The sequence below is a fragment of the Taudactylus pleione genome, unplaced genomic scaffold (assembly GCF_031769625.1).
Source record: "Taudactylus pleione unplaced genomic scaffold, aTauple2 ptg000041l, whole genome shotgun sequence".
NCBI lineage: Eukaryota > Metazoa > Chordata > Amphibia > Anura > Myobatrachidae > Taudactylus > Taudactylus pleione.
Genome location: NW_028284443.1, coordinates 45,507,959 through 45,532,933, shown reverse-complemented (window position 1 = coordinate 45,532,933; position 24,975 = coordinate 45,507,959). Strand labels below are relative to the sequence as shown.

Here is a 24,975-nt window from a genome sequence, read left to right as displayed (position 1 = left end):
AGTTTTTTATTTGAACTTTTGGGTTATTTTTGTAATGAAATATTGCGTGTTATCTCATTGGGATGTGGTTATTATCCCAGCTGTCTGGATGCCGGCCCCCAGAATGCCAGCGCCGGAATCCCGACACCGGTCAGAATCCCTGTGCCGGCATCCCGACAGTAAGTATTGGGGTAGGGTTAGGGGTCAGGCACCTGGGGGAAGTTATGATTAGGCACTAGGGGGGAGGGTTATGATTAGGCTGCAGGGGAGGGAGGTTATATTTAGGCACTAGGGGAGGAGGGTTAGGTTTAGGCTGCGGGGAGTGAGGATTATGGGTAGGGGAAGGAGAGGATACTTTCCTCTTTCTGTCGGAATTGGGACCCTGTCAGGATTCCGGCGTCGGGATCTCGAGCGCTGGCATCCATTATCCAACCGTCTCATTAGACTATGTATATAAACTGAAAGTGTACAGTGTTTTATGGTGTACACATACTGTATATCATATGCCAACCCAATTGCAGAACACAACCTTGTTGTAGTCATTCCATATATCACAGGAAGATTGTGTGAGCATGGTTTCATTTTCTGCTAGCCAGACCACTGGAGCAAGGGAAGACAGCTCAGTATTGCTGGGTTACAGAAACGTTAAGTGAAATATATTTCTTACCATTCCTTTTTGTATTTCTCTTTTCATTTTCTCCCTTAGCTGTTCTATCTATCAAAATGTTATCTTTCCTAAGCCTTTGCTGTAGGGGGTTCCAAGAAGTTTGTCTGCATTGAGCGCAGTTTTCCTATGGAATGATAACATTGAATTTTACTTGTCTACTTTTGAAATAGCATTTCAGGGAGATTGTGAAAGCAACACCTATGAGCGCGGCAGTAAAGTGGGCGTGTACTGCTACATCTGAGAGGCGTGTCATAAAATTCATATATATCCAAATGTAAATGAGCCCCAAAGCAGTTCATAAGATCTACTTGTTGATTAAAACACAGATACTTTTCAGAAAATGCATGTAGCCATAGGGATCATTGTGTCTTATAACCAATGCAGGGAAATTATACTAATGATCTCATTTGAATGTATATATAACAGCTACATAATGAGGGTAAGGTACAATCTGGGAGATTACTAGACTCTTCATGGAGTCAGGGAGATTGCTACTATTTCAGGGAGAGTTGGCAAGTATGATCCAAACTTATACATTTATTATTTATAGGAGTTTAAACGTATATCAGTATTAGTAGATTATCATACTAATATTATCAATAGCAGTCTGGTTTTTCAGGTAACTACAAAGGAGCAAACAATCATACAAAAATGTAATGCAGAGCTTTCCTGCCAATGACTATTCATGATATGAAAATGTATACAGTACTAAAATATAATATGACTGACATTTTTATGGCCTGGAGATCATAAAACACATTGCCGGTTTCAAGTGTAAATTTGCATGTTTATTTAGCTGGCAATGTATCACATTCACAGAGAATGTAAATGGTAAATAAACATAAAGAATATAGAATTAAAAGCATATTTCATCTCTGGCATCAGAGTGCATATAGGTTTGGTTACTCACAAGTTTATGGTCTCATTGTTTTACAAATCATTCTAAAAAGTGTTTCTAAATCAATTTTATGTAGTCTGTGAATGGGTGGATCATGAATGTCTATCCAAATTATTTTCAGGTGCTAAATATACTATGCAGTGCTTTTCAGAGCTGCCACATTTCAGCTATTGAGTTAAACAGTTAATTATTTATTAGCAGTTTATATAGCGTACACATAATACGCAGCACTTTACAGATCTGGGGGTCCTCAGAAAAGCACCCCAAGTGGAACCAGTATATTGGAACAATTTGAACTTTTTTCTTTAAACAGAGTTAATAAGGCAAGCTTCTATACAGACCTTACTGGGTCTTCAACTGGCTCCAGTATATCAGGTGCGGCAAAATTAGCTGACAGGCATGGGAGACAGAGAGGTTGCTGATATAGCGTAGCCCGACCTTGGCTGCCGTATGAACGAATGTGGAGACCCGCAGTGTGGTAAATATACAGGACATTCTGTGAACTATTGTCCGTATTAACCTCAACTGTTCATCAACTGTGGAATTATAATACACGGTGTGGAAACAATCCATATCTACAGTTATATTATTCTGGACTTTACCGTAAATCGGACTAAGCAGTTGCTTGTTGGAAGTTCTACATCTGGTCTAAGGGCCGGCTCTAGGGGTGTTCGACCTGAGCGGTCAAACAGGGGCACCACCCATAAAGGGCGCACCCTTCCCCAGCATCCAGATTTCAGCGGGACACTACCGTCCCGCTGTTCCACTCCTGGGCCGAAGTGGCCTGCGGGTGGTCAAATCGGGCGGTGCCAGGACCCCGGAGTCTGAATGATTGCTGCACGTATGCGTGTGGCATCCATTCAGTACCGTGAGAGGGCTGGGGGAAGCCCAGCTAGTGAGGCTCCCCCCAGCCTGACGTTATTTGGAGGCGTGCCATGTGGGTGTGCCCCTCAGATAACGTCACATAAGGAGGCGTGGCCTATGGCAATTAGTCCACGCCCCAATTTCGGTCGCGTGCGATAATGAGCACAGAGCACTCGGCCGGCACAAGGTGCTATTAGCCCTGGAGCCGGCCCTGGGTCTAATTGATAGACTGCAACAAAATGTTCTTCTAAATTATATTACTCTGGGTATAGCTCAGAGATAAACCATTTTTAGGAATATATTATAGTTATAAGTGTTTTATTATTGCAGTGAAGGGACCGCAAGAATACACTTAAGTGATAGCATTATATTTTTTATATGCATTGATGTAGATTGCGAGATGTGTTTTTTTATATGTGATTAAATTGTAAATCGATTTTTAACAATTGGAGCCCTGATAGATGTGTTTCTTTCTGCCATTTCATAGTAAAAAAGATTTAAATTAAACAGTGCAGTCCTAATTTGTTGTATCTAATTTCACATGTATGGCGCATTGTGTATGTAACATCAGTACAGTTTTACTTTTTACTTGTACAACAGCTAACAGGTTATGTAATGTAGCAATAGTCTCAGGGATGTAGTTATTAGACATAATTTTCCTAATATTCACTATAGAGCCATAATACAGGTCTTATCCCTGTGGCTGCTGTGATCAATTCTGCATTAATATATGACCACTATCTGTACCAGTTTTTCTTAATTCCATTTGTCAAGTTCCCTCAGCAAGTTATGTTTTCAGGATTTCTGTTTGTAGAAACAGACAGGATAATTGCTGACCAACCAAAATAGATTAATCTACATGTGCATGATTAAAGAAATTCAGAAAACATGACCTGTTTAGTGTACCTGAGGATGGAACTACTGATCTACAATACATTTTCTGCAGCCTCCTTCAGCAATGAAAGGGTTACCCTGCCAAAGAAGATTTTGGTTTTTGTTCCTCTTCATGCACCACTTGTTGACCTTCAAAGACAATACCTAACAATAATGACCTGTAGCCTTATTTCCACATTACTGATTTGTTTCACTCTTCTGTCCTCTTTATTTGGAACGTGTGATTAGATTGTACGCATTTTGTTCTACAGACTGTTTAAAATTCTACCTAGTGTCAATTCAGGAAATACATGTATATTTCAACAATTACATTTTCATATTGTGTAATATAATATGCTTCATTTTGCATACTATCAAAATAGACATTTTCTATATAGCCATAAACCTGTACATATGTGTCTTGTTACAATGCTATGGCATATGGTGGTGTAGTACAAATGATCAAGATAACATGGAGGATGGTATATTCTTACTCTACTAATTCCTGGGGCCTTATGCAGCACTCAGAAGGCCCGATTCAGATTTGGGAATAGAGTAATACCCCTTTTACACTTGCTCCAATAACCCGGGATATTGCACGTGAATGCGCAGCAACCGGGGTTACTGAGTAGTGTGAAAGGGTCAGGTTGAAATAAGCCACGTCGAGCGACCCGGCATTTCAACCCTGGTCACGAGAAGGGTGGAACGCGTTTTCAACCCTGTTCGTGACGCAGTGTGAACGGGTAACCCGAGTTTCCGCGACCCAGGTCCCGATGACTATATAGGAAGAGATCATCTCCAAACGCCGGCTCATCATGTGATGCCGATGTCTACCTCTCTGTAAAAGGTCTCAGCCGGATCACACCCGGGGTGGGCGCTAGAACAAAATTTCCGGGTGCGACCTGATACACAGATGTAAAAGCGGTATAAGATAGAGCAAATAACTGTGTACATGGACAACATGAAGTAACAGTGTTAACTCTTTGGCCGCGATTCAATTCAAAGCGATGATGTACAGCCCCGGAGGGAGGTCCCCGAGCTATTCAATTCAGCGCAATGTTTGGTCCGATTAAAGGACAAAAGTGCCGGCCGTGCGGCTGTTTGCCACTAAAGGCCCGTATTCAATTTGAGCTGAGCCGCGATAATTTAACGCGGCCCGGACTTAACGCTGACTTCGCCTGTTTTGTAGGCGTTAAAGTATCGCGCGCGTGCCCGCGTATCCCCGTATTCAGTTGAAAGTAGGCGAAAACGGGACCCGGCGATACTTGGATCGGCGTAAAAAAAACAGGAATTTTCGGGATATAATTCTAGGACCCCCTAAAGATGTCCAGACATGGGGGATCACTATGGGTACCCCCGTTTTTATCTGCAAAAGAAAGTCGGGTTTTTAAATAGCCGCGGCAGGTGTTTTTTTCCCGACTTTGAATAAGTGATGCAGAAGAGCACTTAGCTTATTTTTTTCGTTTTTAAAAATGGTCCCATCAAATTGGGGTACATGAAAATGGGTACTAGGATATTTTTAAGTCCCAAAACGCATTTTTTTAAAATTCAGCAAAAATGCACCTGCCACGGCTATTTGAAACCCCGACTTCCTTCAGGAGTTAAAAATGGGGATACCCATAGTGATCCCCCATGTCTACACATGTTTAGGGGGTTCCCTGGAATATTTGCCGAAAATTCCCATTGTGTTGTACCTGTAAAAAAAGAAGTAAAAAATAATTTAAAAAATTACATAGACCCCCCCCCCCAAAAAAAAAAAAAAAAGCCAAACCAGCCCCAGGCTTGCCAGTGGTGGTTTCTAAAAATATGGGGAACAAAATGTGTAGGGTTCCACCGTATTTTAGAAACCAACCCAAGGCTGCAGGGACCAGTTCTGGTTTTAAATATAGGGTAAAAGAAAACGTGGGGATCCCCCTATATTTAAGACCAGCACCAGACCCAACTGACTGGGGTCTAATGCCGGTGATCTTGGGGGAGTCGGGTACCCCCAAAGGGTCCCCCCCTCCCGAGCACCATAGGCTTACGCTGAAGCCCCGGGCCCTTCCCCATACTCCTGGTTCGGTGGGTATGGGGGTAATGGGGGGGCCAAATAATTTAAAACTGTTGTGTTTTACAGTGGAACTACTAGTGCCAGCATGCCTGTATTTTTGCACTTGTGGAACAACAAGTGCCAGCAGACATGCGGCACCTGTAACTTCACTGTAAAATAAATAGTTAAAAAAAGACAAAACACACACACCGTGACAGTATAACTTTACTACACACACCTACCCAGTCACACATACTTACATATACCAGATGTGTCTGTCCCCTTGTCCAGTAGAAGATCCTTAATGAATGGCTCTGCAAATAAAAATTCATACTCACCTATATCCTGGCGCTGGTCTCCGCAGTAATCCAAATTTTTACCCCGTTTTTTTACAGGTTAAACAAAATGGGAATGTTCGGAAAATATTCAAGGGACCCCCTAAAGATGTGTAGACATAGGGGATGACAAAGGGGACCCCCATTTTTAACTCTTGAAGGAAGTCGGGGTTTCTAATAGCCGCGGCAGGTGCATAAATGCGGCTTTGAATAAGGTAATGCAGAAGAGCATTTAGAAGCTTTTTTAGGGCAAAACAACTATGCCCATCAAATTAGGGTACTTGAAAATGGGGTTCAGTATATTTTAAAGTTGCTAAAGTGACTTTAAAAAATCATGAAAAACCCACCTGCCGCAAGCACCTGCAATGAAAAAAAACACCTGGGGCATACTTGCGGATCCCCAACAGAGTCAAGTTCGCTAGTTTTTAACTTTGTCCCCAATTTTTTTTTTTTTACCCCAAAATCAAAGTTAATTTTTGGGGTGCCTTTAAGTGTTTTTTAAAAAATGTATGACACAGTTTACCTTTGGGGGACTGTCTGAAGGCTGCACGGGGGTTCCCGCAACGTTGCACCCCAAAACCCCAATTCTGCACTTTTTAACGCGTCCCATTCATAGGCGATACTTTGCCGCCTATTACATTGCATTGACTTTCCGTCTAGGCGGAAAGTCTTTCTAATTGAATACGGAGTAAAACTAAAACAGGTGATAATGATGTCATCGGCGGTAAATTACCGCAGATCCAGACTTAACGCCTCAAATTGAATACGGCCCTTAGTCGGAAAATGCTGGTTCTCGAGACTAAACACTCAGGTTAAGTCACGAGAACAGGCATTCTCCGACTTAACAGCATGCTGAATTGCGGATTTTGATTGGTATTAATCAACAATAATCTAACGCAACGGCATGTAGATACAGGGCTATAACTAGGGTAGTGCGACCTGTGCCGTGGCACAGGGCACTGCAGGGCAGGGGGCACTGTTTGGGCCTGTCAATTTTCCTGTTTATTATCATTCTTACTTGTAGCGTCCTCTTCTTTTATCCCCAGCATCTCCTGGCCTCCCCTATCTCTTCCCTGGCCCTTCCTCATGAGACCATGGCCCTTTTTCAGGTGCACTATCTTATGTCCCTATTTAATAAATGAAGGGGGGGCGCCAATGCTCTCTCTGGCACAGGGCACCAAAAAGTCTAGTTACGGCTTTGTGTAGATAGATAGGCTTTGAGCTGGCACAAGTCACTTCCATGTCTTTGTGGCTTGATCTGAAATCATTACATGTTAATATACAAAGTTCTTGTGGAAAAAAAAATATTAGCATATATTTACGTTTTTACATTAGTTTGTTGAAAGTAAATATAATAACTGTTTCCTGGGGAATCTCCAGCATTAGACCTCCAGCTAGGATGGCAGCCAGGCCAGAGATATTTCAGAATGTTACTAGTTAAGAGGTTGCTAGGAATTCCTGAGATTAGCTGGGCAGCACATCCATAGCTCCTTTTTTGGTTGAGTTGCTGGCAGGTTGAATGCATTACAATACATACAACGTCAAAGTACCAAAGGAATCCTAATCAGGTATTTTAAAGAGGAATGAACCAAAATGCTTGCAAAACTGCATTAAGAGATAATGAGAAATATATGGTCTGACGGTGGACACATTCATCAGCAACAGTTCATAATAAGAGTAACTTAGATTGCAGCAATGTCAGATAATGTACTGATTAGATAAAGTAAATACTCAATATTGCATCATAAGATGTTTAAGATGTAAAACATTTTGAAAGTTTCACGATGTGTAGGGTGTGGCATGAAATGTGATTAAATCTAGTGATACTTATAATGGACAAACGTGAACTTATTCTGTAGCCTGTACTAGCCTTATGTCAGCTGAAGTTAATGGTGTGGTAATGGAAACAACTTAGCTGCAAGGTGAAGACCTCTGTGCTTGTCAAAGCCCCTTTTCTTACTACATCTAAATAGATATGTGATAACATCTAACCAACGGATGACTCTACGGACATTACATGTAATAAGTGTAGGATCATTTTTGGTAGCCTGTGGACAGAGGGCCTGATTCAGACCCGCTCGCAAGCGGGTAGATGGTGGCCCAGTGCGCATGCGCACGACGCGTCAGAGCGTCCGGCTCTGAATCAGGCCCTTAATCCCAAAAACAACATTTCCACTTCATTTCAGCACTTCCACAAAAGGACCAGCTGACATCATGTCAGTGATTCTCTCGTTAACACAGGTGAGAGTGTTGTTGAGGACAATGTTGGAGATCACTCTGTTATGCTGATTGAGTTAGAATAACAGACTGGAAGCTTTAAAAAGAGGGTGGGGCTTGAAATCATTGTTCTTCCTTTGTTAACCATGGTTACCTGCAAGGAAACATGTGCAGTCATCATTGCTTTGCACAAAAAGGGCTTCATAGGCAAGGATATTGCTGCTAGTAAGATTGCACCTAAGTCAACCATTTATCGGATTATCAAGAACTTCAAGGAGAGAGGTCCAATAGTTGTGAAGAAGGCTTCAGGGCGCCCAAGCCGGGGCACCACCAGTGCAGAGCTTGCTCAGGAATGGCAGCAGGCAGGTGTGAGTGCATCTTCACGCACAGTGAGGCAAAGACTTTTGGAGGATGGCCTGGTGTCAAGATGGGCAGCAAAGAAGCCACTTCTCCCCAGGAAAAACATCAGGGACAGACTGATATTCTGTAAAAGGTACAGGGATCAGACTGCTGAGGACTGGGGTAAAGTTATTTTCTCTTATGAATCCCCTTTCAGATTGTTTGGGGCATCTGGAAAAACGCTTGTCCGGAGAAGGAAAGGTGAGCGCTACCATCAGTCCTGTGTCATGCCAACAGTAAAGCATCCTGAAACCATTCATGTCTGGGGTTGCTTCTCAGCCAAGGGAGTGGGATCACTCACAATTTTGCCTAAGAACATAGCCATGAATAAAGAATGGTACCAAATCATCCACTAAGAGCAACTTCTCCCAACCATCCAAGAACAGTTTGGTGATGAACAATGCCTTTTCCAGCATGATGGAGCACCTTGCCATAAGGAAAAAGTGATAACTAAGTGGCTCCGGGAACAAAACATAAAAATTTTGAGTCCATGGCCAGGAAAGTCCCCAGACCTTAATCCCATTGAGAACTTGAGGCCAATCCTCAAGAGGCGGTTAGACAAACAAAAGCCCACAAATTCTGACAAACTCCAAGCATTGATTAGGCAAGAATGGGCGGCCATCAGTCAGTATGTGGCCCAGAAGTTGATTGACAGCATGCCAGGGCGGATTGCTGAGGTCTTGAAAAAGAAGGGTCAACACTGCAAATATTGACTCTTTGCATAAACTTGTAATTGTCAATAAAAGCCTTTGACACTTATGAAATGCTTGTAATTTTACTTCAGTATACCATAGTAACATCTGACAAAAAGGTCTAAAAACACTGAAGTAGCAAACTTTGTGAAAACCGATACTTGTGTCATGGCTGTAGGTCAGGGCTATTCAATGTCTGTTCTCAAGTGTGACTGATAATTGATTTGTGTAAGCCTATGCTTGAGTAAATGATTTGTGGTTAACAAAAACATAAATATCATTAAGATGTAGTGAAAGTATCTATTTTGTCCCATGGGAATGACATTATTCATGTTTTATGAAGCAGAAGCCCTATTACTTGTACTAAGATGTTCATTTGCAGAATTATATTATTCACCAGTTAACAAGTACACTGTAAATTTGCATTTCCTCAAGTGATAAAAGCACAGGTTTTAATAGGCAGAACAATAGTAATTCATATAATACTTGAATGTTGACATCTTTGGTGCCTTCTCCTGTTTTCACGTTATAAAAAGTCCATTTTCCCAACAGTGCACATAAACCAAAACAACAGAAAAAAATAGAGAAAAAATTGTGAATCAGTATAATTATATAAAAACACTAGTATTGATAGTAACACCAGCTGTGACACTACACACAGAGGATCCTTGAAAAGTAAAAGTGGTGATTTTTCTCTCTTTACCAATATGGGATAGATTTCCCAAAGTCCCAGTAGTTAAAAAGAAGGGAAAAAGAAACAAGCCAAATGACCTTTGTTATCTTCTCTCAGGAATGAATGTACAGTATATCCCAGGTTACCATTCAAATAAATGGATGATCAAAAGTAATGAAAAGTAATGAAAATCATTTTGTTTATTTTTTTTAGGCATGTAACGGATGTGGAACGAGCAAATGTGACTGCACTGGAGTGAAAGGACAAAAAGTAAGTATCCTGAATTTGTGTTTTTACAGGCAGTTCCAACAAATTTAAAAAACAAAACAAAACCCAGTGCACTGACCTAATGTATTTAATGGCTGCAGAGGCTCTGATTTTACATAGGTCACATAAATAACCCTGTTCTTTGAGAATATCCTATTAGCTCCTTGGACTATGGGGCCTATGTATTAATAATCTTGGCATTGCCGCGATTATTAACGGTCCAACTCCCGGGAATATTTTAATTTTTTGTGAAAATATCCCAGCTATGTACTACCGGGAACTTGCAGGGACAGCGGTTGTGTTGACTAATGTCCCCGCGAATTACATCTCCGGCATTCGGAGAAGTCTTTCACAGAAGTGAAAGACTTCCCCGGGGGAAGCTGACTGCGCATGTGCACAGCGTTAGCTTCCAGGACTGGCCAGGGACTGGGGGGGAGAGATCGAAAGATCTCTCTCCCGCCCTAGGAGCGCCCATAAGCAAACATTAGTTTACACCATCTGAAGATGGTGTAAACTACCGGTGCTAATCTCCGAAAAGCTTTGCTTTTTGGAGTTTAGTGCATAGGGGTCAGATCGTAGTCCCCTGCAATGTGCCATTAGTACATAGGATCGATACACAAAATTCTGCAGAAACTGCAGTTTCTGCATCATTTTATGTAAAAAATGGCTTGATACATAGGCCCCTATATCATCATACAGGCCTTTAGGTAGTGAAATCAATGTGACTCTGCATTTCCCTGAATACACAGAACAGTGGCTATTTACATGAAGTAAATTTAGTGAAGCACACAAAACAAATAAAGCCCAATTTTATAGGTGTGCAGAACAGATATTTTTATTCATGCTTTGGAAGTGATAAATGAGTAACGTCAAATTGCACTGCAGACTGGATTTATAGACATTGAGAATAATCCTTTCCGAGTTTCATTTACAAAAAATAAAAAGAAAGAAAGAAAGTGGTGAATAAGTCACAAGGCAATTAGTTTGTCAGTGTACTTTTCTGATAAGACTATGGGGCATATTTATTATTTTTGTTAGTGCTTGTTATGGAGATAGAACATAATTGTTACTATATAACATCATTTTTTACTACTATTTAACAATATTTTATCATCTTACCACCTTAGCTTATCTCCTGAGCATTATCTCCTGAGCATGCATGGGACCCAGCGAATGCTTTGAAATTGATGGCAATCATATCCACTGATATTGGAAAAATGAAGTCAAATAAAACCTTCAAAAGCTTTTATCTAATCAGTATTTCTCAACTTGGAGTACTGTAGCCCCAGGGGTACTTGCTTTAGCATTCAAGGGTACTTGAAACATTTATGTAATGGGCAGGATATCCAGGTGATATTTAAAAACATAGGAAAATCTGTATCCTTATTATCTGCAGCCTTATGTCCAGGGATGGGCTAGGGCTATTCTTCGGTCCCAGCATCCCTGTTGTATACGCGCTGCAGGCAAATGTGTGCACGGAAAAGGGGTCGTGACTGTGCATCATGTAGGCGTGGCACAAGTAATATGGGCTTGGTCTCACAACATGCCCCGTCTAAGCATGGCAGTCGAGCAGAGTGCTGGGAGGCGGAGCTTCTTGGACAGGCATTCACACGGCTCATCTGGCCATCGGCCCATTTGGCATTTGCCAGAGTTGCCAGTCCGGCAATGCTAATGCATCACAGTAGGACCCTTATAACAAATTGTAAAAATTATATTCCTTTATCCCTGCAGAAGAAAGCTAATGTGGATTATAGTCTTATTGTCAAATTTAAATTTTTCATACATTATAATATGTGAGAAATATATATGTACAGTTTATTCTTTTTTTGCATCACTTTTTAATTTTGTTTATAGCCATTTACTACTTTGTTTTAGCGGCATGTAAACATTTTATCTAATAGCAAATATATTCATTACAAATGTACCTCAAATGTTGTGGGTACAAATGACACAAATGGACTGCCAGGCGGAACCCAGGTGGAATCTGATTGAGAACTGTTGTTCTGTATAATAAAGGGGAAATGCAGGTCAGTAGGTGTGGGGGCAACTCTCAGGTAATGGCATCACTGACGCTGGTGGGAGGCATCAGAGTTTAGGCCAACTGTCAGTAACTGCCGAGTAGCTGCCACTTAGAGAAGACGTTTCTGTTACTCCTTGCATGAGCGCAGAGACATAGGGCCAGATTTACAGGTGGTCGCAATGCCAATGTTTTGGCGATGTTTTTTCTATGTTAGAATCAGACGTGGACATGTCGTGACTGTGTCGCAGTGTCCTGGTACTGGCCCCAAAATCTTATCCCTGGGTACACTAGACGGACCGGACGACATATCGGGCACATCAGCTAGTGTGTACTCGCTATGTCGCTGATGATGTGCATTCCAATACATCGCCTGCGACATCGCATGCAGGAATGACGGGTGATATCGTCATCAGGGCCATGGCGACAAATGCAGCATGACCTCCGCTGTCGTTCATTCGCTGCCGGCAACGGCAAGTGTGTGCACTTGCCGATGCCATTACCCTCACATGCGACATAGGATTGGGTACACATCGCACACATACTGTACACAAAGCATTTTTTCAAAAATGCTTTGTGGAACTGTAATGGCCTCCTAGCAGCCTGCATAGCAGCTGTCCAGGCAGTGGTTGCTCCGAATACACATTAAATCCCACGCAATGGAAGAATACATATAAATACATACCACCACTGGGCCAGCTTGGCTTCCCCACTAACTTAACCAATTATTTGCCCACAAACCTCTGTTTGTACACCTTTTACCAGGCCAATGAAGCATATGGCTGCATGTCTGTGCCGTGTGCATGTCCATAGTGACATGCAAAGTGCGGGGCCCCTGCAAGTTTGACACACATTAATATTTTTCCTACAGTTTTGCATAATCGCAACCCGGCAGATATACTGCATAAGCTATATAGGGTCTGATGCTGAATTGGTGCAAAATGGTCATAAATTATGCAACCGGATAGCGCACACAGGGCAGGATGCATCCAATCATTGATCGCATGCATAGTGGCGTTTGGTAACACCGTATGCATGGAGATTTAAGCAAAGGACAGTTCTTCCGATAAGAACTGTCTTTTGTGTGTGAGGACTCAGGAGTCCCTCTTCACATGCACAGCCATCGGACAGCGCATGCGCGAGATGCGACCCTGGGAGGGATCCTATTGGATCTCTCTTGGGGATTTCTCCGGAAAGAAGCCCATAGGTTTCTATTAGGGAACAAGCTCTGGAAAGTTTTGCTTTCCAGAGCTTGATGCATATAGGGAATGTGGTCATACCTCAGAAAATGGCATTTTTTGAGGTTAGTGCATCCCACCCACAATGTGTTCTGGTCTGCAACATTAGCATATTCAATTGGTTTACACCAGGCGCATGTCAGACGCTTACGTTCCACTTGCTTCCATGCTGTTAACAATTTATTTTATGTGCACTAAACACATTCACTATTAGGCATTGGTCATGGGAGAGCAAAAATGGCTGCTGAAAGTTTGTTCAGTGTTTTTATGAATGTGTCAGGCATTAGGTAGTGGTCAGGCATTAGGTGGTACAAAAAAAATGCTAAACAGACGCACAAAGGTATTCCATTGGATGGGTATGTTATGGGAATGTCGTGGAAGTTGTTACGGACTCAGATGCTTGGCGGTTAATTCGCTTTATTTGCAAGACACAACTAGTAAAAGCATTGTCCTTTTAATTATCGGGCATAAACATGAACAGAAGTGTTACAACCTGACACTTAATAAATAAACCCCCAAGTATCTGAGTCCATAACAACTCCTTCATAAATAAACCCTTCAGGCTGGGTACACACCTGCACGATATCGGCCCGATTAAGCTGATTTAGCTAAATCGGAGTGACAAATTGGACATACAGTGCAGTCTGTATGCCCGAGTTACGCGCTCCTGCGGCCAATCATACGATTTCGCATGCGGCGCCATACATATTAATGAAGGACAGAACAAGTGGTCATGTAGTGTGTACCGGCAATCATGCGAAGTCCAGCGTGAAGGCAAATCGTCCAGAACATCGGCACGATTGCCGGTCGTTCAGATGTGTTCCCACCCTTAATCTAATACATTGGAGGCAATACTTTGACAAAGATTATCCACCTAGCATGCGGTTGGTGCAGACCCACAAAGTTGGCGTGCCAGCCCTTGCACATCTAGATGCACGCTTGTACACCAGGGGAAGTGCTTATACAGCAGCGTGCAGCTCAGGAGCAGACCCATAATGTTAGTTGCTAATATTGTAAATATAATGTGAAAATAGACAGGGTGACGAACAAGAATGATAGGAAATTTGACTTGTCGTCTGGCAATGCAGCTGGCAGGATGCTCAAAAGATTATGGGAAGGAAATAAAGTAAGAATTGTAACAAACCAATTATTTTTTAAGGCCTAATATTCAAGTATTTTTAGATATGTTATTCCCAAGACAAGGATATTCTATTGTCCTCATCCATCTATTGACACAAGTGCTGAAGACCCAGAACCAGCCACTTGCATCACAGCTCTCAGATATGTTCTTTGATAATATCAATAATAATTACTAATGTTCGAGGGCTCCAGTGCTGTTGCTCTAACCATAAAAAATAGTTTTTCAACAAATAGGTAGAGAGAACCAATATATCGGGGTTCTCTGATGAGTTTCGCCTTTTACCACCAGAGGCTTTCTTGAGAGAGCCTCCGGTGGTAAGAGGCGAAACTCATCAGAGAATTGATCCCCTTGCATGGTTTCAGCAGCCTATACACCTATAGCAAAGCAGTACACATTGGGCAGTTTACTGCTATAAGCGCACGGACAGTCCTTTTTACCCACTGGTATCACAAACCATCTGCAGTTGCTGTACGTTCCGGTCTCCAGCTGATGAGCTGTGATTGCGCTGTGAGTACACACAGAGACGGTGCTCTCTAGACATGCCGGATCGCTGTCAGACAGACAATCTCTAACCAGGATGGGGTAATTATTTAGGATTTGAGCCAATAACTATAAACAATGTGGGCATGCTGCTGAGATCCTTAAACATTATATTTCCAAGTCATACTTGAATGTAGCCATATGGTGAGCGATATTTCTTTCTAAAAACTGTTTGAATAACATTACAATATCAAAGAAATTATGACGTGCCTCGGAAATAATAAATGCTGCTGAAGTTTACACGGGACATTTTTCCATGTGAATAATTTGATACGACTATATAAGCTCTCATTGTCATTATAATTTTTCTTGCTCTTATATATATTGTTATGATTTTATTTAATATGTGATTAAATACTAGTTTTTTTATAGTAAGTTCTCACTGATATTTATTTCTGGAACAGAAACAGACAAATCTCAGGTGCACAACTCCAAATTATTAACAATATATACAAATGCAATAAAATTTTGCAGTCAATAGAGGTTTTTAGCATAATCATGGCCAAGGTTATGGGCCTACCCACCATATCCAGGTAACCTCTTTTGGGTAGGTCCCTAACATACTAGGGTTCAAATCCAGAGCGCAGGACCCCCCAAAACTGGCCCAGCCAAGCTGCCCCAGGGCACCACCATAGTAAGAAAAGTGCAGTGTAAAGAGATAGTTAGGAGCAGCTGCAGCTGCATATAAAGAATGAAAATAAAAAAGTGAAGTACATATATATTAAACACACACAGTGAAGGGTTAAAATGTGTTATAAAGGAAAATGTGTTATAATGCAGTGCCCTGAGACAGATCAGCCAACACAATCCAGGGGGACCCACGCCGAAAAATGAACCAAAGTTTCACTACAGTATATAACTTGTAGGACTTACCTAGAATTGTCCCTAATACAGTGTGCATATACATTACCATACTCCATGCTTTTAAACCAATAAGAAAGGGTGCTAGTCCAGAATGAGGGCGTCTCCTTTCCCTCAGAAGTGCAATAAAGCACATTAAATGGAGTATTTGGGAAAGATTTCTGGAATGCACAACCTGACTATATATAATGGGAGGTGCTACCTGATGAGACTAATTGCAGGCACAGAAACAGACAAATCTCAGGTGCACAACTCCAAATTATTAACAATATATACAAATGCAATAACATTTTGCAGTCAATAGAGGTTTTTAGCATAATCATGGCCAAGGTTATGGGCCTACCCACCATATCCAGGTAACCTCTTTTGGGTAGGTCCGTAACATACTAGGGTTCAAATCCAGAGCGCAGGACCCCCTAAAACTGGCCCAGCCAAGCTGCCCCAGGCCACCACCATAGTAAGAAAAGTGCAGTGTAAAGAGATAGTTAGGAGCAGCTGCATATAAAGAATGAAAATAAAAAAGTGAAGTACATATATATTAAACACACACAGTGAAGGGTTAAAATGTGTTATAAAGGAAAATGTGTTATAATGCAGTGCCCTGAGACAGATCAGCCAACACATTCTACAGTGTGCATATACATTAAAAGCATGGAGTATGGTAATGTATATGCACACTGTATTAGGCACAATTCTAGGTAAGTCCTACAAGTTATATACTGTAGTGCAACTTTGGTTCATTTTTGGGGCGTGGGTCCCCCTGGATTGTGTTGGCTGATCTGTCTCAGGGCACTGCATTATAACACATTTTCCTTTATAACACATTTTAACCCTTCACTGTGTGTGTTTAATATATATGTACTTTACTTTTTTATTTTCATTCTTTATATGCAGCTGCTCCTAACTATCTCCTTACACTGCACTTTTCTTACTATGGTGGTGCCCTGGGGCAGCTTGGCTGGGCCAGTTTTGGGGGGTCCTGCGCTCTGGATTTGAACCCTAGTATGTTAGGGACCTACCCAAAAGAGGTTACCTGGATATGGTGGGTAGGCCCATAACCTTGGCCATGATTATGCTAAAAACCTCTATTGACTGCAAAATTTTATTGCATTTGTATATATTGTTAATAATTTGGAGTTGTGCACCTGAGATTTGTCTGTTTCTGTGCCTGCAATTAGTCTCATCAGGTAGCACCTCCCATTATATATAGTCAGGTTGTGCATTCCAGAAATCTTTCCCAAATATGATATTTATTTCTGCCATCTATCACATAAGAATTTTTTCCAACTAGCGCACTACTGTAATGACATAATAATATTGAGACACAAGATAGAGTGAGGTCTGCTCTTTCATATATGTTGATTCTTGAGTAAGATGAATTGCCTACTTACTGTAGGTCCTAACAATAAATTTAGCAAGCGGGTCGATGGTGCCCTACTGCGCAAGCGCACGACGGAGACTGCTCCGTCGTGCGCATGCGCGAGACCCGGCTAGCGACGGGGAAGCCGTCGCTCCGGGTCTCGCACCAAAGGGGGCGTGCTGTCGATGTTCATTGACAGCACGCCCCTTTTGGTTGGCGTGCCGGGGGCGTGGCTGCCAGACGGAGGCGTTCCCATGGGAACGCCTACCGTCTGGGTCCGGCCCCACTGACATCACTAGTGATGTCAGTGGGAGTGATTTTGGCTCTGATAGAGCCAAAATCACTCCAGGGCTTGCGGTCACCGAGACCCTACCGCAGGGTCTCGTCGCAAGCCCGATGGTCGCGATGGTCTTGACCATCGCGACCATCTTTTTGGCCGCTCGCATATGCTGTGGGTGGTCACCCGCAGCTATGCGAGCGGCCAGGAGGCCGCTCCAATTTTAGGTAGGAGGGCCCTGATTCAGAGCGAGCGCTCTGGTCAGAGCGTCCGGCTCTGAATCAGGCCCAGAGATCACATCTTGGCTCCCTAATAATGTAAAAAAACTTTCTTATCGTGAAATTTAAGCCAGTGGAAGTACAAAATGCAAAATGTCATGAACAAAATGCAGAAAATCTCCTTGGGAATACGAGTCAACTAAATGTCAAACACATTAATGATAAAACTAATTATATCAAATTAAACAGCATTTTGCTAATTAACCCTAATAATCAATTTCTTTTTTCTTGGGAATAATGCTTTGATCATTGTTTCTCAAAGTCGGGGATCAATTCAGACCCGGACGCTAAGCCGCGAACGCACGCTATGGCTGACTGTCACCCATCTATGTATGCATCACAGTGCGCGTGCGCGAACCAGTCACTGCGATCGGGAATTGTGTGCTTATAGCACAAAGTCTGAGCGCTACTTTGAGTGACAGAATGTGCCGTTTGTAGGTGGTAACATGGGAAGGTGCTTGTGAACGGGGGAGTGGTGCTGTGAACGCAGGCGTGTCTGGGCGTCAAAACTGAGGTTTATGGGTGTGCATAATTAGCAAAGATGCGTCATTGTACACGTCACTTGGTTGTATTTCAGCCTGCAGTGATCGCAGTGATTGCAGTGGAGTAGGGTCTACCTCAAGCACTGTGTGCAGCTCCGATGGTTCTCGATGGTTCAGATTAATTATACACTTCCTGGAGATGATGTGTGCTAAGAAAGTAAAGAGGGCGTCTTTATACCAGCGTGCGCTCACTCTGCCGTCGCTCTCTAATACATAGAGGGCGTCCTTACACCAGACAGTGGCATCGCGGAATATGCATACCCGGCCCCTTTTGGCAGCGAGAGAGCGCAGTTTAGGACTATGGTGCAACTGGGTCGCCAGATACCAAGCGGCTAAACACAGGGTGAATAGTCGCTAGCTATGGAGCAGGAATGACTGGGACTGTGGTACTGCAGGGTTTCAGGCTATGACTTGACTGACAATGAAATCTGGTGCGGCTGAGACGCGGGCTATGGAGCGGCCGGATTGTGGTCTGGAGTAACTAGGCCACAGGCTGTATGATGACTGGACCGAGAACTGTAATGCGGCTATGTTGCGTCTGGGGTATGCCAGGTATGTGGTCGTTGATGTGTCTTAGACCACAGACTGATGCGACTGGTCCATGGACTGTGATGCGGCCTATGCCGCAGACTGTGGAACAACAGAACAAGGCACAATAGTGTGACAGAGCCACTGGCTGACATAGCAGACAACGGTCTGAAGTGCGGCTAATCCACCGGCTGAGGTTAAACAGGCAGGCAGATGCTAATGCGGCTTTGACCACAGGCAGTAGCGACAGGTCCATGGACGGTGATGCGACCTTTGCCGTGGACAGAAAACAGGAAAGGCCACAGCTGCAGGATAAATAACAGCAGATGATACTAGTGAGACATCAGGCTAGGAAAGCTGGTTCAGGATACAAGTAACAACGAGTAGATCACAGGAACTGCAGAAAAAAGTAGGACTGGCTAAAAACACAGGCTTCTGAGAACAAGGCACACACGTACTCTGGAATTCAGGCAATATCATCGGCAGGAAATGTAGGTCTGGCTGTAACTTAACAGAAGCAAGGACCAATGGAACCAATCCCTGCAGAGAGCCTCCCTAACGATTGAATGGTTTGCAGCTGTGAGCTGCACACAGACTGACAGAAATAAATGCAGCTACAAGCTGCACAGACACAGACAAAGTTCCAGCTGCCTTCAACAGCCGGAAATGGAAACAAGACATGATGCAGCATCCCAGTCGCCTAATACGGCCGGGAGCTGCCACCAAGATGTTTCGCTGCCGCGGATCATAACAACACCACACAGTAGCACAGTATTATTCACATTACACTGCACATAGTGGTCCTGATTCACATTACACCACATAGTAGAGTCCCTTATTTACGTTACCGCACACAGTAGTGCCCCTTATTCACACTACATTAAACAGTAGTGCCCCTTTTTCACGTTACACCACACAGTAGTAGTGCCAGGGGCGTATTTCTAATGGGTGCAGGGTGTGCGGTGCACAAGGGGGGCCCGCACCGCACACACCTTTCTTTTCATACTTACCTCTCCGATGTTCGTCTGCCATGCCATTTTCCCGGTGAGCTGCACATGCGCAGTAGACTCCGGGCAAACTCTCATGCCCGGAGTCTACTGCTGCTGTCAGTTCGCTGACGGCAGCCTGGGAGAGAGGAGGGGTCCCAAACGGGGAGTGAACACAGGCCTCCTCCACTCTTAATACGCCCCTGAGTAGACACACATAAGGCCTTATTCAGAGACACACGCTAATGCAATCATAGTTGCTATTTCGTATGCATCACAGATGTGGAAATATGCTTATGCTTATGGTTGCAAGGCTTATCCGAGCATAAGGACTCCCACTGCTGCCTTCTCATATGCGTATGACATCGCTTACCTGCGTAAATATTGGTAACATCGACGCACATTGAGCAGCCATCTTGCCCTTGTGGCAGATCTGCTCTGCCGCAGCCGTGGTAGCTCTTTTGACACGCAGAGCTGTGTATGCAATCGCAGTGGCTAATTTATGCACGACCATGAGACGGTGTTCAATCATACAGACACGCCTGCCCTTTTCAGACCACCCGCCGTCACCAGTCCCAAACGCTGACAACCTGTCACTCACTCTGCGATGGATTCCTCGGTGCGTCCGTAGTCACAATGCGATTGCAGCACACTCGAAGTGCAGCTTATACGCATGTGCGATGGCAAACAATCACTCAATCTGCGTGCTAAATTGCCTTTGCGTCCAGCTCTGAATCGGGTCCATAGTGCCACAGTGGTAGTGCCTCTTATACACATAATGCCACAACGGTAGTGTCCCTTACATAGAAACATAGAATTTGACAACAGATAAGAAACATTTGGCCCATCTAGTCTGCCCCTTTAGAATTAGGGTTAGAATTTTTGGGTTAGGATTGTAGGGGGTTAGGGTTGTTTGGGTATTAGTTTTAGGGTTAGGAGCGGGTATTAGGGTAGGGGTTATGGGTTAAGGTTGATAGGGGATTAGGGTGTTTGTGTTTTAGTGTTGGGTTTTTAGCGTTAGGGGATAGTGTTATGGTATTAGGGTCAGGGACTAGTGTTATGGTATTTGGGTTAGGTTATTATGTTAGGGATTTGGGGTAGGGTATTAGGGTGGGGGTTAGGTAGGTGGACAGAGTGCAGGTCACCGAGATCCAGCTGGGGAGAGTGTCATGAAGTGCAGGAGCAATAGGGTGTTTAGTAAGTAGTGTCCAGGATATGGATAATTCAGGTGTTTAAAATGGAGAGAGGCCAAAGTGCAGATTCTTCAAAGTAGTTTTACAGTAGTAGAGATTTCCGGTTGACTGTAATCCTATTGTATTCCTTCTGTATAACTCTTATAAAACTTTAAATGTAATTACACTTATAAAATAAAAAAAAACACTTTGAAAAGAAAAAACACTGCAGCCTATTATCGGCTGCAGCCTATACACTATTTATTAAATAGTGGTACATACATGTGTGCTTGAATGATTACATCTCACCCCTAATACCTCCTCTCACTAGCAGACGGAATGGGTAGGTAATACCGACAGTTGGGATGCCTCCTGTCAAAATACCGACAGCGGCATCCCTATGGTCGGTATCTTGACAGGGGTCGGGTAAGTATACTTAACCCCCCCACTCTCTGTAACCCTCCCTTCTTGTAGCCTAACCCTAACCCTCCCCACCCCACACCATAATCCTCCCTGTTAGTGCCTAAACCTAAGTCTCCCCCCTTCGTGCCTAAACCTAACCCTCCCCTATAGTGCCTAACCCTAATCCTCCCCCACGGGTGCCTAACCCTAACCTCCCCCTAAAAACTCTGCTACGCTGCCTAAACCTAACACTCCCCTCCACAGCAAGATGCTTTGGACGTAGCTAGTTCGGGATGGTGTCTTTCTGGATTCTGGCGTCGGGATTAAGATAGGCGTCGGGATTTCGACGCCTATTTTAAGTCCCCAGTCGTGCTTCGCCAGTCTGGATTTAGACATGCGGCATCCCGGCTCTGCTATCTACATGCCCTACCAGACTATCAATATAAATTTCACAGCAAACAAACAAAAATTAATAAAAAATCAGGCCCTTATACACATAATGCCCACAGTAGTGCCCATTATACACATAATGCCACACAGTGCCCCATATATACAATGCCCACAGTGGTGCCCCTTATACACAATGCCCACAGTAGTGTCCCTTATACACATAATGCCCACAGTAGTAGCGCCCCTTACACATAATCTCCTCAGTAGTAGTGCCCCTAATACACATAATGCCCACAGTAGTAGTGCCCCTTACACATAATGCCTACAGTAGTAGCACCCCTTATACAATGCCCATAGTAATAGTGCCCCATACACAATGCCCACAGTTTTAGTGACCCTTATACAATGCCCACAGTAGTAGTGCCCTTTACACAATTCCCACACTAGTAGTGCCCCTTACACACAATACACTCAGTACTAGAGCTCCTTATACACATAATTCCCACAGGTGTAGTGCCCCTTACACATATTGCCCCCAGTAGTAGTGCCCCTTACACAATGCCCACAATAGTAGTGCCCCTTGTAGAATAGCCACAGTAGTAGTGCCCCTTACACAATTCACATAGTAGTAGTGCCCCTTATACAATGCCCACAATAGTAGTGCCCCTTATAAAATGCCCACAGTAGTAGTGCACCTTACACAATGCCCACAGTAGTAGTGCCCTTACACTTAATGCCCACCATAGTAAGGCCCCTTACACATCATGCCACACAGACACACAACACTGTACTTACCTGAAGTTCCACTCCTTGCCAAGGCTGCCCACTGGTAACAAAATTTCAATGGGCGCCCGGCAAATGGAGAAGACTGTGCCGGCACCTCTCCAGCCTGGAGCCTCCCTGCTGCGCAGGGCCAGCTTCCCGCATCGCGCCGGCCCTGCGTAACTCTCTAAGTCAGGCCCATAGTGTGGACAGTAACTCACAGGCAGCTGGCAACTGAGTGTTACGTACTGAGCACCTCCCTTTATGCCAAGGCTGAGTGACATCACAATAGCTGTTCATGAGTAATTCAGTAAAATATCCAATCTGCAGCATGTAAATATATTGAGGAAAATGTATCACTTTATAAAACCTTAATGTGCACTGGTGCTTATTAATGTCATTTACAAACCTCTAAATATGAGGGCATACCGTATACATTACTAATAACTGTAGCCCAGCCTGAATATATTCTTTGTCTTTTCTCCTTTCCCCCTTACCTAGCACTGACCTAGGGGTAAATTTACTAAAGTGAGAGTTTTTAGAAGTGGAGACGTTGACCATAGCAACCAATCAGATTGTACTTAACATTTATCTAGCACCTTCTAGAAGATAATATCTAGAATCTGATTGGTTGCTATGAGCAACATCTCCACTTCTAAAAACTCTCACTTTAATAAATAAACTGTCTAGTACTCTTGTCTTTTGTAACTGTTATGTGAAAGCGTTTAGGACACTTTCACAATAATCCAAATATATTGTATCAATCTGTGTTGGATAAGCAGCATTGATGGCAGGCCTAAATTTCTGCTACACAGTCTATTTTCTATTTTCCATGTTTTTATCTTTGAGAATAGATATGAAAACAACACATTGAAAAGATTAGATTTTCCTTTATGTGGTAATAGAAAAATATCCGCACAGACTAATTATTATAATTGTCCTTCCCAGATCATAAATTAGATATCTGACATCCTTATCTTTATATTTATTGGGAGGTGCTCCCAGGAATAAAACATCACAATAGATAAGCAGAAGAAGAGCAAAGTATTCCTATAACGGGGCACACACGGACTATTCTAACTGAAAGAACAGTAATAAATGACCCATCCAGAAAAATTATATGAATAAATTAAAATATAACTTTTATTGATACTTATAAAATATATAGGCGAAAATATAATATATATATATATATAAAATTATGTGTTGTTTACCACTAAACCTAAATGTGTCAAAATGATTGACCTTAATTTGCACACATGTCACTATCCCTTATTATATAGGGGTCGATCTACACCCTATCCACTATGATACTAAATTGTATCGGTATGGTATACATAGAACATCAGGACAGTCAATCAAGTGTGAACCACCCTATAGTTCGTGGTACCTTGGTCTCATTTAGACTAAGTGAATAGATATATGTACCATGTCACTGTATACATGTCATATGTTATTCATCCGGATACAGATTGCCACTAAGCAGCATCAAGATTGAGCTTGATGGATTATCCACATTATTGCAAGATTAAGTATTGGGATGTATATAGAACTAGTTAACAATGTTACAATTAACAGTCTGACCCCAAATAATGCTCAGAGTGACTATTGAAGCTATAATTATAGCTAGTATGCAATGTCACAAAAAATGTTCTGATGCCACATAGCACTCAGAGTGAATAATAAAGCTGTGTAAGTTATTAGCAAACAATGTAAATGTTATAACTGTATATGTATCTCGCTGACAATGTTACTGTTATCACTCTAACGCCGAACAGCGCTTAGAGTGTATAATAACACATTTGATTGTGAAATCCCCTATTCTTAATAAGAGACATAACAGTATCTCTCATATTTTAACACATGCAGTAGTTATCAAATATCAAATCCCTTTCAGGTTGTTAAATCACCTAAATAGTTACTTCATAGGCAGTGTAACTCTGCCCAACCAATTCCTTTATTATCAAGGATTATTCTCTCCCATTCCACTGCCCTTATATTCAATTATGACTTCCTTATTAGTCTCTGCTGTTAATATTCACAGCCTTATTCTACCAGGTTCACTATCTCTTTAATAAACAGTCACCTCTGTCAACTATGCTAATAAATCTTATCCGTGATTCACATTTTTAATCTGATGTTCACACAAATTCATCACTTTAAGTAGATTAGTGTGGGGACAGCTGTATTGCTGAATAGTATTAAGCGTCTGCCATCTCTTAGGTAATTAACAAGTCCCATACATAATTACCACGTCTACTCTTATAGGCAGTATAATTCTGCCCAAACTATATACTATCCTCATGAGAATAATCTCTCTTATGTAATTCGTTCTATGTAGTGAAGTGTGATCACCCTGCTAACCTCCACTGTTATAACCGCCGGAGTTGCTCTGCTGGGACCGGCATTCCTCTATTATACAGCCACTCATTTAGCTATGCGCCCCGCAGTTAGCACAACACATCGGCGGTTAATGTCACAGTTAATTTCACAGAGGTTCTGTTTGCGTTTAACATGGAAACATACACATTGATTTAAATTAACAGAGCACGCTATGCATCGCGTGTCTGTGCATTCCTAACGCGCGT

The 24,975-nt window shown here is 42.7% G+C and overlaps 1 protein-coding gene across 1 annotated transcript in view; it reads left to right on the top strand.

Annotated features, from left to right (window-relative positions):
• COL4A1 (collagen type IV alpha 1 chain) overlaps positions 1-24,975 on the top strand; it is a 221,134-nt gene that overhangs the window by 69,378 nt on the left and 126,781 nt on the right. Inside the window, exon 2 of the mRNA XM_088458338.1 lies at positions 9,840-9,896. Within this exon, the coding sequence (XP_088314464.1) occupies positions 9,840-9,896 (57 nt within the window). The remainder of the gene's footprint in view (positions 1-9,839; positions 9,897-24,975) is intronic.